General features: G+C 34.0%; 1 protein-coding gene across 2 annotated transcripts in view; it reads left to right on the top strand.

Annotated features, from left to right (window-relative positions):
• The window catches only part of PLOD2 (procollagen-lysine,2-oxoglutarate 5-dioxygenase 2), a 118,859-nt gene that overhangs the window by 88,262 nt on the left and 12,578 nt on the right, over positions 1-18,019 (top strand). For both annotated transcript variants that reach the window (XM_018049191.1, XM_018049202.1), the window contains exons 8-11: positions 5,492-5,593; positions 8,854-8,979; positions 10,768-10,889; positions 14,670-14,774. In XM_018049191.1, coding sequence (XP_017904680.1) covers positions 5,492-5,593; positions 8,854-8,979; positions 10,768-10,889; positions 14,670-14,774 — 455 coding nt within the window. The remainder of the gene's footprint in view (positions 1-5,491; positions 5,594-8,853; positions 8,980-10,767; positions 10,890-14,669; positions 14,775-18,019) is intronic.

Genomic DNA, 18,019 nt, shown 5'->3' on the forward strand with positions numbered 1-18,019 from the left:
TGTATTTCATTTTTTGAGGTACCTCCATCCTGTTTTCCATAGTGGCTGCATCAATTTGCATTCTCATTAGCATTGTGTAAGTGTTCCTGCTTTTCTACATCCTGTTACTTAATATTTTTTTTTTTTGATAGTAGCTATTTTAACAGGTATCTCATTGTGGTTTTGGTTGCATTTACCTGATGATTAATGTTGTTGAGCATTTTTTCATGTGTCTGATGGCCATTTGCATGTCTTCTTTGGTGAAATATCTATTTAGATCCCCTGCCTGTATTTTCATTGGGTTGTTGTTTCTTTTTTTTTCTTTTTTTGATATTGAATTGTATGAGTTCTTTGTATATTTTGGTTATTAACCCCTTTTTTGGACATATCATTTGCAAATATCTTCTCCCATTCAGTGGGTAGTCTTTTTGTTTTGTTGATAGTAGTTTCATGTGCAGAAGTTGTTATATGTGCAAAAGCTTTAAGTTTGATTTAGTCCCATTTGTTTATTTTGCTTTTGTTTTCCTTGCCTGAGGAGGCATAACCAAAAACCACTGCTAACATCGATGTTAAAAAGCATACTACCTATGTTTTCTTCTTCACGTTTTATGGTTTCAGGTCTTAGATTTAATTCCTTCATTTGTTTTGAGTTTCTTGTTGTATAATATATGGTATGAGAAAATAGTCCATTTTGGTTCTTTTGAATGTAGCTGTCCAGTTTTCCCGGCACCATTTGTTAAAGAGGCTGTCTATTCTCATTGTATATTCTTGCCTTCTATGTCACAGATCATTAACTATATAAGTGTAGGTTTATTTCTGGTCTCTCTATTTTATTCCTTTTATCTATGTGTCTGTTTTCATGTCAATACTATATTGGTGTGATTACTGTTCTTTCGGGTATAGTGTGAAACCAGGTAGTACAGTACTTCCAGTTTTCTGCTTCTTTCTCAAGATTGCTTTGGCTATTTGACCTCTTTTGTTGTTTCATATAAATTTTAGGATTATTCTAGTTGTGTGAAAAATGCTATGGGTATTTTGATAGGAATTACATTGAATCTGGAGATTGCTCTGAGTAGTATGGACATTTTCACAGTATTAATTCTTCTAGTCTGTGAGCACAGTTTATCTCTTCATTTAATTGTGTCTTCCTCAGTTAATTTCCCCAATGTTTTATAGTTTCTAGAGTACAAATCTTTTACTTCCTTGATTAAATTTATTCCTAGGAAATTTATTCTTCTCTATGCAATTGTAAATGAAATTGTTTTCTATAAATTTCTGGTCAATTATTATTCATGTATAGAAATGCAGTAGATTTCTGTGTTTTGTTTGTATCTTGTGACTTTACTCAATTCATTTTGTAGACCTAATAGTTTTTTATGTGGAGTATTTAAAGTTTTCTATATATAGTACCATATATATATAGTACCATATATAGTTTTCTATATATAGTACATGTCATCTGCAAATAGTGGCAGTTTCAATTTGGATGAATTTTATCTCATTTTCTTGCCTAATTGTTCTGGCAAGGGCTTCCAAACTATGTTGAATAAAATCGGGAAGAGTGGGATCCTTGTTTTCTTCCTAGTTTAGAGGAAATGCTTTCAGCTTTTCACCACTGAATATGACATGAACTGTGAGTTTGTCATATATGGCCTTTAGGTTGAGGTATGTTTCCTTTGTAACCACTTTGTTGAGAGTTTTTGATGTAAAATGGATATTGAATTTTGTCAAAAGTTTTTCTGCATCTGGTTATATGATTTTTATCCTTTATTTTGTTAATGTGGTGTTTCACATTGAGTGATTTGTATATATTGAGCTATTCTTGTGTCCCTAGAGTAAATCCTACTGGATCATGATTTTTAATCCTTTTAATGTGTTACTGAATTTAGTTTGCTGATATTCTGTTGAAGAATTTTGTATCCATGTTTATCAGGGATAATTATCTATTATTTTCTCTGTTTTCATAGTGTCTTTGATTTTGATATCAGGGTAATGCCATGTAGAATGAGTTTAAAAGCATTCCATCCTTCCCCTTCAGTTTTTTGAAATAGTTTGAGAAGAATAGGTATTAAGAAGAATATGTTTGAGAATACCCTTTTTTTATCCCCTCACTTTTTGTGTGATTTTAGATGTCAAGTGAGTCCTTTGATGGAAACATGTAAATGGAGCTTGTTTCCCTTTTAACCCATTGAGCCATCCTATTTTCTGGATTTCAACATTTAGTCCATTTACATTTAAAGTAATTATTGACAGACATGTACTTATCACAATGTTGTTAGTTGTTTTCTGGTTATTTTTGGTATTCTTCTCTGTTCCTTTCTTCTCTGAGTCCCTTATGATTTGGTTACTGAGTTATGTTTGTGTTACTTCCTCTTTATCTTTTGTGTATCTATTACATGTTTTTGATTCATGGTTACCAGGAAGTTCTTATATAATAAATATCAGTTTATTTTAAGTTGACCATTGCTCAAGTTTGGCTGTATTCTAAAAACACTACATTTTTACTCCCCTCTGCCACATTTTATGTTTTTGGTGTCTTATTTTACTTTTTTAAATTCTGTACATTGTTAAATAATTAATATTTGATTTTACTAGTTTTGTACTTTAGCCTTCATACTAGCTGTATAGTTGGTTGGTCCATTACCTTTACTAAATATTTGGCTTTACTGGTGGTATTTTTCTCTTTCATAATTTTCATAGTTCTGGTTATGTTCTTGTCTTTTCTGTTTAAGGAAGACCCTTTAACATTTCTTATAAGGTTGGCTTAGTGGTGATGAACTCCTTTACCTTTTGCTAGTCTGGTAAATTCTTTATCTCTTCTTCAATACTGCATGTTAACTTCACCAGAGAGAGGTTCTTGGTTGTGATCTTCCTTTCAGTACTTTGAATATGTCATGCCATTCCTTGGCCTACAAGTTTTCTGCTGAAAAATCAGCTGATAATCTCTCAGGGTTTATTTTGTATGTGACAAGTTTTTTTGTTTTGTTTTTTTGCTGCCCTTCAGTTCAGTTCAGTTCAGTCGCTCAGTCGTGTCCAACTCTTTGCGACCCCATGAATTGCAGCACGCCAGGCCTCCCTGTCCATCACCAACTCCTGGAGTTTATTCAAATTCATGTCCGTCAAGTTGGTGATGCCATCCAGCCATCTCATCCTCTGTCGTCCCCTTCTCCTCCTGCCCCCATCCCTCCCAGCATCAGAGTCTTTTCCAGTGAGTCAGCTCTTTGCATGAGGTGGCCAAAGTATTGGAGTTTCAGCTTCAGCATCATTCCCTCCAAAGAAATCCCAGGGCTGATCTCCTTCAGAATGGACTGGTTGGATCTCCTGCAGTCCAGGGCATTCTCAAGAGTCTTCTCCAACACCACAGTTCGAAAGCATCAATTCTTTGGCGCTCAGCTTTCTTCACAGTCCAACTCTCACATCCGTATATGACCACAGGAAAAACAATAGCCTTGACTAGATGGACCTTAGTTGGCAAAGTAATGTCTCTGCTTTTGAACATGCTATCTGGGTTGGTCATAACTTTCCTTGCTGCCCTTAATACTCTCTTTATCTTTAACTTCTGACATTTTGATGGTAGTGTATTTGTGTAGGGTTCCTTTGGATTGACTTTATTTGGAATTCTCTGGGATTCCTAGACTTGAATGTGTTTCCTTCACCATTTTAGGGGAATTTATATCCATTATCTCTTGAAATATCTCTGTCCCTTTCTTTTCCTTCTGGGAACTGTATAACGCAAATGTTAGAATGCCTGTTGTGCCCCAGCGGCTCCTTAAACTATCCTCATTTTTAAAAATTCTTTTTTTGTTTTGCTGTTTTGATTGGGTGATTTCCTATTAGCCTGTATTGCTTCTGTGTTGTATTCTTCCGTATTGCTGATCCTTTCCTCTGCATCAGCTAGTCTGCCTGTGATTCCCTCTAGTTTCTAACTTAGCTCCGTTTCATTTAATTCTTTTTCTGAGGTTTTGTCTTCTTTGTAACATTATTTGTAACATTATTCCTTTGTCTCCTCATGTAAAGTAATTTTCTGTTTCTATGTATTAGGTAGATCAGCTATAATCTCCTGGTCTTTAAAGAGTGACTTTGTATAGAAGGTTTCCTGTGGGGTTCAGTAGTGTGGCTCCTCCTGATCACCAGGGCCAGGTGCTCCAGAAATGTCCTCTGTGTGGGCTGTGTGCATACTCCTGTTATCACTGAGTTGCGATTGCTTTGGGTGCACTAGTGTATGGGGCTGGTTCCCAGTACAGCCAGCTGTAAGGCCTGGCCACAATCTGCCAGCTCATTTATACTCAGAGAAAGTTTCAACAGATCATACCCCTCAGGTACATGCCCTAAAATTAATAAATGAATTTCCTTCTTGTATGACCCAGGCACTTTTCTAACTGCTGCCTCTGCACTGGGGTTTGGAAAGAGTGAATCTGTGCCTTCACCCTTTAAGAGCAGTCTCAGTTTCCTACAGGCTTCTAGCTCTCCCACATGTAAGCCCCTCTGGTTTTAAAGCCAGATATTATACTGGCTCATCTTCCTGGTGCAGGTCTTCTAAGATGGGGAGCCCAATGTTGGACTTGGGCCCTTGGCCCTTTGGAGAAAACCCTTAGGGCTGTGATACCCCTCCTGCTTGTGGATTGCTCCACTGTGGGCATGGGTTCTGCCTAAACTGCATGTCTGCTCCTACTTGTCTCACTGTTGCTTTTTGTTTTTATCTTCAGTTATAGAAAATATTTTCTGTTAGTGTTATGGTCATTCTCAGAGATGGTTCTCTCTATGTAGTTGTAATTTTGGTGTATGTGTGGGGAGAGGTGAGCCCAAGATCTCCCTACTCCGTCATCTTGTTCTAACCTCCCCCCGCCAACTGTAGTTTATTATTGATAGGGTTTGTGGGGTGGCTTTAATTAGAACTTATTCTAGATCTGTTTTAATCTACAGGCTTTCTTTTCCTCAAGTCAGTATTCCAGAATCACTGCCCAGAAGCCTGGGTTATAGTGAGTACATAGTTTCCCAGAAGAGCTTAGTGCCTTTTGGTGATGAAGTATATACAATATTTGTTTTCTGTGGTGATGGTGGTAAGAGGTCACACTGGCATTTACCCATTCACTGTACATGTCTAGACTGAACCTTTAAGCATATTTATATTATTACTAAATTACTATTCACATAACTGCTTTTATTTGTTTTATTTTTGTTAATAAGCTTCATTAGTTCAATTAAAACTTTGTTAAATTGTTTGACATATTTCTTTAATGGTGTCTCTTCCTATTTTTGATATATTGAAATGTTACCTTTATGTATAATGCATTTTTTGGCATTTCTAGACAAAGCTTGCTTTCATTTATGATTCACAGTCTGGAGAGAACTTTGTTCATTGTATATCTCTAAGTGACAAATATTTGTAGAATTATTAAGGGGATGTACCTAAAGCAGAAAACATGCTTTGAAGTTAGAGGTTTATAGAATGAAAGTACATTGATGGGAAAGTCTTACTTTTGTTAATAGTGCAGTTTTCCTTCTTTTCCAGATCCTCCTGAATTATTTTGGAAACTATATACCTAATGCATGGACACAAGATAATGGCTGCACTCTTTGTGAAGTGGATACAATTGACTTGTCTGAAGTAGATGTGAGTGGAAATGACTCTGGGTGAAATGTAGTAATAAAAGTATATTTTCATGAAATGCAATGGTTTATAAAATAAAAATGACACATTTTATAGTATTGATAATTTTGTAGATAATAGATTTATAAATCTAAAACGATGACAGAAAATTGCTGGATATATATATTTATAGAAAAACCAGATAATAATTGACCCCAATTGACCCCGGTAAAAGGGGCTTGGTTGTTAATATTTACTAGCTTGCTATGAGTGAGAATTCTTGTTTTTAGTCTTTAACTTAGTCAAAGGATTGAGGGAAATAATGGTTATAATGCTTCAGTATTTGTATTGACTAATTTTATTTGTCAAAATTAGTTGATTAGCTTGATTTTCAAATTTTATGATTTAAAAATAATAATAAATAACTAAGGACTGTTTTAGTATTTTATATATAGTAACTCATATTATTTTACAAATCCCATAGGTTTGACTGAGGTTTACAGATGAGAAAACTGAGGTACCTCCACATTAAGCAACTTACTTAAGGCATGCATTTTTTTTTTATATTGGAAGTGCAATTTGGATTTAGGCAATCTGGTACCAGACCCTATAATTTTGACCACTGTGCAATTTTGCCTAGATGCCACATATATATTATATGCCAGGCATAATGCTACTTATACATATATTTCATATAGAATTATAGTTATAGTTTACCATTTATACTTTGAAGATAAACATGCAATTGGAAGTAATTATTATTTATGTATAAAATGTTTTATGCATCCTTCTTCTGTCATCAACCAGAGCAGTTTTAGGATATCCTGTGGTAATATTTTTCTTTCAAAAATTGGCTCTTATAATTTGGAAGACTATTATGTGTATGAACAATGGGTTCTAAGGATAATTTTATCATTAAGACTGATTATTTCCTTTACTTACCATAGTTTTGTTGAATATCTACAGCATGCCAGATAAGTGCAGACACAAATAAAATTCCCCTTAATATAGTTCTGGTGACTTCTGGACCCATGCAAATTCAAAATAATCTCACTGTAAAGTACTAAATGTCCTGAATTAAGTAGTTTCTGTTTTTATCACTGTCTGAAAGGGAGGATAAAGAGTAATTTGTTCATATTTAGGAGCTTCTGAACAGAGCCCTCTTTTACTTGAAACTAGGACTTTTTGGGCCAGTCTCTGAAATAACAAGCTAAATGTTTCCTCTCTGGAAAGAAAGCCAGAAAATTTCTGAATGAAGCTGCATCGTGAAGATGTTTAAAAATTCATTCTGATCCTTTTTTCAAAAGAGTGCTGTCTTCTGGAGGAGTTAAAATTTTTTATCTGTTTGGTTTCCTGTTAACATAAACTTTCTGGTGCCAAGACAGAAAAATATTTATATTATAATTTTTTATCTTTATTTTTTTGCACATAGGAGTAACTTGATTCTCAAGCCATTTTTGTCTTACAGACTGCTAGAAAGGAAAGCCATTTTATTATAAAAATAAATTTCTTATGTATTTTATTTATGTATTAATTATGCATATAAAATTAAAATTATATGGGTAGTTATGGTCTAGGGCTAGCATATTCTAAGATGTGGGCTGTTGGCAAGTTTCTTTATATGTAAAAATGATAATGGTTGTCTCAGGATTGGTAGGAGGCTTAAAGAAATTACACATATATGTTTATGTATATAGTGATATTTTATATGATAAATTATATATATGAAATGCTAAGCCTTGAACAGTACTTAACTGTTATCATCATTGGTGTACTGTTGTTATCATTAGTGTATAAAATGAACTTAGATTGATAGTGGAGATGTAGCATCGTGAAGCCTAACTCTTTACCTACTGATTAATGTGTTCTGAGTTGCTCTAAATCTCCTTTTTCTCATATTGTAAATTTGGAATAATAAATGACTTCTAAGGTTATTATGAAATTTAAATGACATGCATCACTTCATTTGATAAGGGAGAGTTGTGATCCCATTTTTACTCATTTTCCCTATTAAATTGAGAACTCCTAGAAGGTAGAATTTTTTTTCTTTAGTTGTTTGTCTTTGTTTATGGACTTAGTAATAAATATTTGAGTAACTGAATGAATATATACAATGAATTGATATATACAACCATGTTTGAGTTGTACCTCAATCCATACAAATATTAGGTTATCAGATGACAGAGGAATACATGAGGTATGATGTGTGAAAAGATGGGGGAGAGGTGCCTAATTTGGCACTTAACATATATAGCACTTTAAAAAATCTGTAATCTTTATTTTTAGAAGGTTTTTGTTATTTAAAAATTTTTCTTGTTTAATAGTGTGATGTACTTACTTGTCTTTTCTTTTTACCTTTTGATCTCCTTCACCCATCTGTATATAATTTGTAATTTAAAAATCTAAAATCAGGCTTCAAGACATGGATTTAAAAAGGCATTATAAAGAAATCTTTCACATAGTTCCAATAAAAATACTATTGCATGGTTATTTACTTATGTTTCTGTATTCCTCAACCATTTTAAGTTTCCAAGCCAGGAACTTTCCCTCTATTTTCTAAATGTTTCTGATCACGAGGATTGACTAATACTAGATATTTCAGAATTGTTCCTGCAATGAGTGAAAGATAAGCCATCTTCTAACACTTACTCAAACAGAAATTAAGAAAATATATAAAAATCGATACAAGATAGATATACTAGTGGTGCAAAATAGCTTTCCTTATATATAACATAATAATGAAGCAAAATAAAGAACTATCAGTAAAATGATATTAAAGATTCAAACATAGAAATAAAGTCTCATGATTTTAGTAATGAGGCTAAATGAGGTTTCTCATAATAATCTCTATGATTACTTTATTTGAGCCGCAGATTAACCATTCAGTTTCCAAGCCACAGAAACAAACAAGGAAGCACAGTTAGCATTTTGGCTTCTGAGGTGAAGCTGTCAAAATAGATTCATATCTAAAGAAAGTTTCTTTTAGGACTACTTTAAAGGGAACATTCAATAGTAGAGCAGGCAATAACCTTAATTATATTGTCCCTGTAATAAATATAGTGGTGAGTTTCCTCTTCAACCTGAATCATAATGTCAAGATGTTATTCAGTAAAAATCATTGATGGGGTCCTGAAAAATGTATTAGAGAATTGCCACTGGGCAATCAAAGTTATGTTGTACTGATATTATAGTGCGTTTTGTGCCGAATTGATTAATATTTGTATAGAATTTAAAGTAAAACCATGCTAATGATAATTTGTTTTTATGTTTCCCATAAAACAAAGGTCTATCCAAATGTAACAATAGGTGTTTTTATTGAGCAACCAACCCCTTTCCTACCTCGATTTCTGAACACATTGTTGACACTGGATTACCCAAAAAAAGCACTTAAATTCTTTATTCATAACAAAGTAAGTATTTGAAAAATGAAATATTTTAGGTGAAAACTTTGATCTTAGTTGAAACTATTTGTTATTATTTGTTCACGTCTAAAAATTTTTTCAGTTCAGTTCAGTCACTCAGTCGTGTCCAACTCTTTGCGAAATTCGATGGGGGTTTTGAAATCATTACTGCTTTGCCTCTACAGGGGGCTTCCCTTGTAGCTCAGTCAGTAAAGAATCTGCCTGCATAGCAGGAGACCCAGGTTCAGTCCCTGAGTTAGGAAGATCCCCTGGAGAAGGAAATGGTGACGCACTCCAGTAACCTTGCCTGGAAAATCTCCTGGACAGCGAAGCCTGGTGGGCTGCAGTCCATGGGTTCGCAGAGTTCGGCACGACTGAGTGACTAACACTTACTTATTTGCCTCTTTAGCACCTAAGTATTTTCAAATCCAGTAATTAGTATCATAGTATTGGGATGAGCCACATGAAGCTGTCAGTTTTTTTGTAGATCAAAAATGGTTGACTATCAGCTATTTTAATAAATTTAATCTAGTGTATAATGAAGAGATGTCAAAGAGTCTATAAGTCATTTGCCTTTGGGTTTGTACTGGTACTTACTTTTGTAGAACTGGTCATAAAATCATAGCTAATGATAATATTTTTTTTTAATCTTTTGCAATATTTTTTATTTAAATTATTTTTTGTTTTCAGAGTTATCAGTTTTTTTTTTTTTTTTTTTTTTTTTTTTTTTTTTTTTTTTTTTTTTTTTTTTTTTTTTTTTTTTTTTTTTTTTTTTTTTTTTTTTTTTTTTTTTTTTTTTTTTTTTTTTTTTTTTTTTTTTTTTTTTTTTTTTTTTTGTCATATCTATCATTTGTTTAGACTATTTTATTTAATATATTTGCAAAAAACTAGCTCAAGTAAGTTTTAAAGGGTGAATGTACTGAGCATTTGCTTTTTATAAACTGCATTGTAATATATTACTTATATTAAAGTTTTTTTTATGGAATGTGTCTTACACTTTTCTTCCTTTCATAGGACCTAAAACCCCTTGATAACAGGAGTTTTTATCTTCTTTTATTTAAAATTTTACCTCTCTGCAGCTTTTGTATGATGTCATTTTAACAAGTTGTGAAAAGCTTTCAAAAATACTTAGTGAGATTTGATAAATAAAAAGCTCTGAAATTCTCTAATGATGGAGATAATCTTATCTAAATTTTAGCACAGTCAAATCATACTAGTTTGATGACTTTTGATGTTGATTATTTTCTCATCATATTTATCAATAAAATCTTATTAATTTTCCCTTCTTTTTGTTAAAAATGACTCTTTATATGACCATAAATTTTTCTCTCTGCTTAAAATAACATTGTAATATTTATTTTATAAAAGTGATGATAACAGATTAATGGGTTAGGTTTAAAAGATATTTTTATGGATATTTTATAACACATATCTAAGATTCTCTACCACAAGCCTTTTTTCAAGTTAGAAATGTTTTATAGCACTTAGTGCTATAAGTTTAAGTATTAATGCAAAGGTCTGTCTAGAAGTAGATGTTAAAAGAATTTTAAAGTATCTTAAAAAAATTCCTATGTATCTTTTTTTAGGTTCTTCCTGTGATATTTAGATGACATTTGTATATGTAATGAGTTTAATACAGTTATCATTTTGTCTGTAATTGACTGAATATGTGAATTGTGGAGTTCACAATTTTGAATGTGAAGTTATCCTTCAGTATGAAAACTTCAGTTGTCTTATTTTCTCTCACTACTTTTCTTTTTTTTGAAACTAATTTTCAATTTTTAAAATATGTTACAGGAAGTTTATCATGAAAAGGACATCAAAGTATTTTTTGATAAAGCTAAACATGAAATCACTACTATAAAAATAGTAGGACCAGAAGAAAATCTAAGTCAAGCTGAAGCCAGAAACATGGGAATGTATGTTTTAACAAATATAAACTCAACCAGTATCTACTAAAGAAAATTTTCTTCAAAATTAATATCCTAAACTTGGATGTCTCAACTGTATGTGCACATGTGTGTGTATGTGTGCATGTGTGTGTGTACATGTGTGTATCCACACATGAGCAAGCCTCTGCTTTAGAATTATATCTATGTTTGAGTGTATTTATGTCTAAAGGGCCATGAAAATTATTTACAATTTTCTTTTAATGGCTGAGAGTCAATATATTTAATGAAACTATTAATTGAACTTCAGTTCAGTATTTAAATCCTCAGACAGATGAGTCATGTGACTGATGTAACAGTGATTTAAATATGTATTAGCTGAAGGTTTTGTGGGACAGAAATGTATGTTTCAGATATTTTAGTTACCTCCTGGGCTTCCTCAGTGGCTCAGTGGTAAAGAATCTGCCTGCAGTGCAGGAGCCACTTGGAGATGAGGGTTTGATTCCCTGGGTTGGGAAGATCTTCTGATGGAAGAAATGGCAACCCACTCCAGTATTCTTGCCTGGAGAATCCCATGGACAGAGAAGCCTGGTGGGCTGTAGTCCATGGGGTCACAAAGAGTTGGACATGACTAAAGTGATTTAGCATGCATGCATGCATGATCTAAATAGTACTATAACCATAAAGGAAATACTTTAGGTCCTTTGTCTAGCCCCTTTAATAACTTCAGACAGATTATTTATAAAATTTTGGTTGCAGTAAAGACAGTCATTTATTCAGTGATTGTTGAATATGCCCATCAGTGTTTAGAGAGCTACTGATTAAAAGGTAAGAGATGGTCACTTCTTAGCAGGATATATTCTTGTATTGTGCTATGGAAGCTCTGCCCAGAGTGATAGACAGTGCCTACTGTGGGCATATAAGGACTGGCAGGAAAACAGACCTTGGAAAAATCAAACTGATGTTAATACTAAGGGTTCTGTAACTTAATCATTGGAGAGTACCTTGGGTCCACATTTAGAACCTGTTTTCTCTAATTTAAAAAACTCTGTGTGTGCTGTTGTGTCTGACTTTGCCTCAGCACAGTGTTCTCTAATTTACTTATGTCATTACAGTTACCAGCAGTTCATTCTTTTTCATTGCTGACTAGTATTTTTCCATATGAATATATTATAAGTGCTTTATATTCTGTACAGTTGATAGGCATTGGGTTATGTAGAGTTTCCGGCAATTATGAAAAAGACTGCTAATGAAGATTCTTTATTAGAAGTGTGAATAAAATGTATTTTGTGTGTGTGCATGTGTTTGTGTGTGTGCATGTGTGTACATATATCCTTTAGAATATATTTGGAAAATACCAAGGAATGGACTAACTAGGGCCAATGTTTAGGATAGATTATGTTTAACTTTTTAAGAAATGGATGAATAGTCCAAAATGAATGGACATTTTACACTTATAGCAACAAGGTGGTAGAGCTCCAGCTGCTCTACATGTTTCTCAACATTTATTGCCCATCTTTTTGTTTTAGCCACCCTACTGGGTATGGAAAGATATCTTACTCTGGCTTTTTAAGAATTACCTTTTAATGAGAAGAAGTTTTAATCTTAATAAAATTCTGTTTCTTTTTTTTATGCTTTGGTATCTATTTTCTATTTAAGAAATCTTATTCTGATGTCATGAATCCATTCTTTGAAATTTTTCTTTCATAAGCATTATTATTTTATCATTTATGTCGAAGATGTTCCAATCTGCAACTCATCGTGAATACATTTTTGTGTTTTGAGTGAAGTAGGGGTCAAATTTTATACTTTGCAAATGAAATCACAGTTGTTTCAATACTCCTTTTATTTCTTTTTAAAAAATTATTTATTTTTTAATTGAAGGATAGTTGATTTACAAAATTTTATTGTGTTCTACCAAATATCAACATGAATCAGCCATAGATACACATAAGTGCCCTCCCTCTGAACCTTCCTCCCATCTCTCTCCCTATCTCACCCCACTAGGTTGTTACAGAGCCCCATTCCTTTTTAATTTAAGGCTTTTCTTTTCCTACTTAATTGACTTGGCCTTGGTCCTAAATTAGGTGACTGAGTGTTTATGTGTGGTTGGGAACTCTCCATTCTGTCTTGTTGCTCTAAGATGAATGCCACACTTTATTACTAAGAATTTATATTTATCTTGAAATCATGTAGTATAAATGTTTCAATTTTTATCCAAGATAATTTGGGCTGCTTTTTTAAAAAATATTTTTAGTTTATTATTTTATGTTGAGTATCAGTATAGTTCAGTTTAGTCACTCAGTCGTGTCCGACTGTTTGCGACCCCATGAATCGCAGCATGCCAGGCCTCCCTGTCCATCACCAGCTCCCTGAGTTCACTCACACTCATGTCCATCGAGTCAGTTGATGCCATCCAGCCATTTCATCCTCTGTTGTCCCCTTCTCCTCCTGCCCCCAATCCCTCCCAGCATCAGAGTCTTTTCCAATGAGTCAACTCTTTGCATGAGGTGGCCAAAGTACTGGAGCTTCAGCTTCAGCATCATTCCCTCCAAAGAAATCCCAGGGCTGATCTCCTTCAGAATGGACTGGTTGGATCTCCTTGCAGTCCAAGGGACTCTCAAGAGTCTTCTCCAACACCACAGTTCAAAGGCATCAATTCTTCGGTGCTTAGCTTTCTTCACAGTCCAACTCTCACATCCATACATGACCACTGGAAAAACCATAGCCTTGACTAGATGGACCTTAGTTGGCAAAGTAATGTCTCTGCTTTTGAATATGCTATCTAGGTTGGTCATAACTTTTCTTCCAAGGAGTAAGTGTCTTTTAATTTCATGGCTGCAGTCACTCACATATAATATTTGTCTCAGGTGTGCAACATAATGCTTTAATATTTGTATATGTTCTGAAATAATCACCACAATGCCTAGTTACCATCTGTCACCATACATAGTTAGAGTATTTTAAAATAATTTCCTCTAATTTTTTTTTGAACAATTTTAACAGTCTTCCTATCTGGTATCCTGTTTGACAGTTGCTTAGAAACAAATGTGTTATGAAGATAAATACTGTCAATAGCAGAAAATGATGACTTGAATAAGCAGTGACAGAGGAGAGCTCAGAAAGAACCCCAGGTGCAGAAACCACAATACTTGGAAGCATGTCATATATCACAAGTAGTTCATTCCTTTGTGTTCGTGATGATAGTGCTCCAGACTGTACCAGGAACAGCATATATCATAATCCATGTCCCCATATAAGGAGCAGGACAGTGACTATCTTAGAAAGAATTCCATGTAAATCAAGTTTAAAAAGTATTAATTCCTTAAGAATTATATACCTGTACCTCCAAGATTTCACTTAAACTAAATTGTAGATATACAGAATTTTGCTCTGTGAGTATGTGTGTGTGTAGAAAATATTTTGATTTGTGAAAAATTCTGTTGACAAAAACATTAATATAAAATATGTTTGCCTTTTAGAGAGGACTAAATGCTGAACTATAAATTGCCCATTTGACCTTCTGCTTTACAGTTTAAAGTATTTCATGGCTTGAAAATATATTTCAAAAATATTCACTTGCCCTCGAATGTTTAGTGTTGCTCTATCAATGAACATCTGTGTTGATCACCTGATCATTTTGAAATTGAAAGTAATGTTTACCCTTTTGGATATTGTCTTACTATTTTGATTAGAAAAGTATTTTAGAAAAACCTTATTTTACATGAGATTTATGTTAACATTTTTCAACCAATATTTTCAAATATTTGGTTTATTTTAATGCTTATTTTATTACTTTTTCAACAACAGGGATTTTTGCCGTCAGGATGAAAACTGTGAATATTACTTTAGTGTCGATGCAGATGTTGTTTTGACAAATCCAAGGACTTTGAAAATTTTGATTGAACAAAACAGGTACTATATATGATTCAATGTCAATTTATTTTGAAAATTATAATTATTTTTTGCATCTATGTGGACATGCTGTAATTACTTATCTGTGTTTAGCAAACTGAGGAAACTCACAAGAGGTTATTTTCTACAACTTTCAATTCTAATAATTTGTATTTTTTAGAGAAGTCAAATAGAAAATAACCCAATGAAAATTTAGATGTATTAAATATCTTACAATCACAAATGTAATGTTTATTAACTATATTTGGCCTATTTTTTTAAACTAGATGAAATTGTGATCTATCTGTAACATATGGAATTGCTTTATTTTCTAAAGATATTTTTAAAATAGAATTTCATAAAACTTCAGACCTAAAAAGTTATTACAAGCAGAGTTGGAAGTTCTTAGAATTTGAAAGAAATTTCAGAGGTGCACATTACTCCACAGACTGATCTGTGATTTTATTTAGTCCTGAACTAATTATCATTAGACAGTACCTGTTTTTATTTAGCCAAATTGAAGTGAGAAAATGGTACCATCTATACCAGCAATGGCAACCCACTCCAGTACTCTTGCCTGGAAAATCCCATGGATGGAGGACCCTGGTAGGCTGCAGTCCATGGGGTTGCGAAGACTCGGACACGACTGAGTGACTTCACTTTTACTTATCAGTTTCATGCATTGGAGAAGGAAATGGCAACACACTCCAGTGTTCTTGCCTGGAGAATCCCAGGGATGGTGGAGCCTGGTGGGCTGCCATCTCTGGGGTTGCACAGAGTTGGACACAACTGAAGTGACTTAGCAGCAGCAGCATGCCAGCTTATAGTGATTTAACCTTTATTTTATTTATTACTGCTAACACTAGTATTCAAAGTGAAAAAAAAAGTGAAGGTGTTAGTCTCTCAGTCATGTCTGATTCTTCACAGCCCCATGGACTATATATAGCCAGCCAGGCTCCTCTGTCTATCGGATTCTCCAACTAAGAATACTGGAGTGGGTAGCTATTCTCTTCTCCAAAGAATCTTCCTGACCAGAATTGAACTGGGTCTCCTGCACTGCAGGTGGATTCTTTACCATCTGAATCACCAGGGAAGCCCAGTAATAGTATTACTAGTATTAATATTTCCACTAATAACCCACCTTTAATGAGTGCTTAAGTGCCAGGTATTAATCTATGTATGTTCACAAATATTAACACAATTATTTTTCTTAACAAATAGAATGGTTAGCAGAGAAATGTTAAAATTGCTGTTTTGAATGTAAGATGTCTACTGTCCTCTATTAACCCATCCTATGTATAATTTGTCAATTTGAGAATTCAGTTATTCAAAATCTAAGGCTGCTCAGTATTAATCTTAGAATTCTATACTCAAAAACACTGAGGCACACAGCAGATGGATTTTCACTTTCATTGTCTCGTTGCCCAGCTCTTTCAGGCAGCTAAGATTGTAATTAAGATTTCTTTCTATTAAGTGTTTGATCTTATTAGTTATCTTGAACTATCATTCCTTCAGTTCAGTTCAGTTCAGTTTAGTTGCTCAGTCGTGTCCGACTCTCTGCGACCCCATGAATCGCAGCACATCAGGCCTCCCTGGCCATCACCAACTCCCGGAGTTCCCTCAAACTCAAGTCCATCGAGTCGGCAATGCCATCCAGCCATCACATGCTCTGTTGTCCCCTTTTCCTCCTGTCCCCAATCCCTCCCAGCATCAGAGTCTTTTCCAGTGAGTAAACTCTTCGCATGAGGTGGCCAAAGTACTGGAGTTTCAGCTTTAACATCATTCTCTCCAAAAAGAACATCCAGAGCTGATCTCCTTCAGAATGGACTGGTTGGATCTCCTTGCAGTCCAAGGGACTCTCAAGACTTCTCCAAAACCACAGTTCAAAAGCAGCAATTCTTCGGTGCTTAGCTTTCTTCACAGTCCAACTCTCACATCCATACATGACCACTGGAAAAACCATAGCCTTGACTAGATGGACCTTTGTTGGCAAAGTAATGTCTCTGCTTTTGAATATGCTATCTAGGTTGGTCATAACTTTTCTTCCAAGGAGTAAGCATCTTTTAATTTTATGGCTGCAGTCACCAACTGCAGTGATTTTGGAGCCCCCCAAAATAAAGTCTGACACTGTTTCCACTGTTTTCCCATCAATTTCCCATGAAGTGATGGGACCAGATGCCATGATCTTCATTTTCTGAATGTTGAGCTTTACACCAACTTTTTCACTCTCCACTTTCACCCTCATCAAGAGGCTTTTTAGTTCCTCTTCACTTTCTGCCATAAGGGTGGTATCATCTGCATATCTGAGGTTATTGCTATTTCTCCTGGCAATCTTGATTCCAGCTTGTGCTTCTTCCAGCTCAGCGTTTCTCATGATGTACTCTGCATGTAAGTTAAATAAGCAGGGTGACAATATACAGCCTTGACATACTCCTTTTCCTATTTAGAACCAGTCTGTTGTTCCATGTCCAGTTCTAACTGTTGCTTCTGATCATTCCTTAAATTAACATAATATGTAGATCCTAATTTATGTTTTTATTTCCAATGTTTTGGGTATTCCACCAAAGCAGATTATAGATATATCTGGTTAACATTTTATTCTAATAGGAACCAGGAAAAATAAACTACAAACTTTTTAATAAAGTGTATTTGTAGGCTCTGTGTTACTTTTACGTAGGTAAAGGAACGACACACCTGGTCTTCACAAGATTGGAGTGTTGTGAAATGGTTTTTTTGTGGAGATAGTTGGTCTATTACCTTCCTCTTGGAGGAGCTGTGTGAGATTTTCTTCAAAATTGTGTCACACTATTACAATTTAGTTCATTTTTGTTAATTCTAGTGGAATTTCAGAATTTGTTACTTCCTTTGAAAAATGCTGATGCATTATAAATTAGATTTCTTTAAGAAGAAATCTGACATGTTTTGAATTTGTAACACATTCTTGTCTCAAAGGGAATTCTTTCCTGGGAAATAGTGAGACAGTGCTATTCTATTTTGTTTTCTAAAGTAGTCAAAAACCAGAAAAATGTTCAACGTTGCCAGGGCTAGTACAACCCGTTATAAAAGTTAAAAAAAAATTGCAGCATACTTTAAAGTAATTCAGGCAGGACTCAACTTTAGGAAAACTGGCCTGTTTACAAATATCTCAGCCCATCTTCATAAATTTTTTTATTCAACAAATATTTATGAGATACCTTAATGTACTAGGGACTGTTATGTCTGCCTAATAACAATGAAAGTATTTGATTTCATTGAATATAATTTTT

This window comes from Capra hircus, chromosome 1, assembly GCF_001704415.2.
Source record: "Capra hircus breed San Clemente chromosome 1, ASM170441v1, whole genome shotgun sequence".
NCBI lineage: Eukaryota > Metazoa > Chordata > Mammalia > Artiodactyla > Bovidae > Capra > Capra hircus.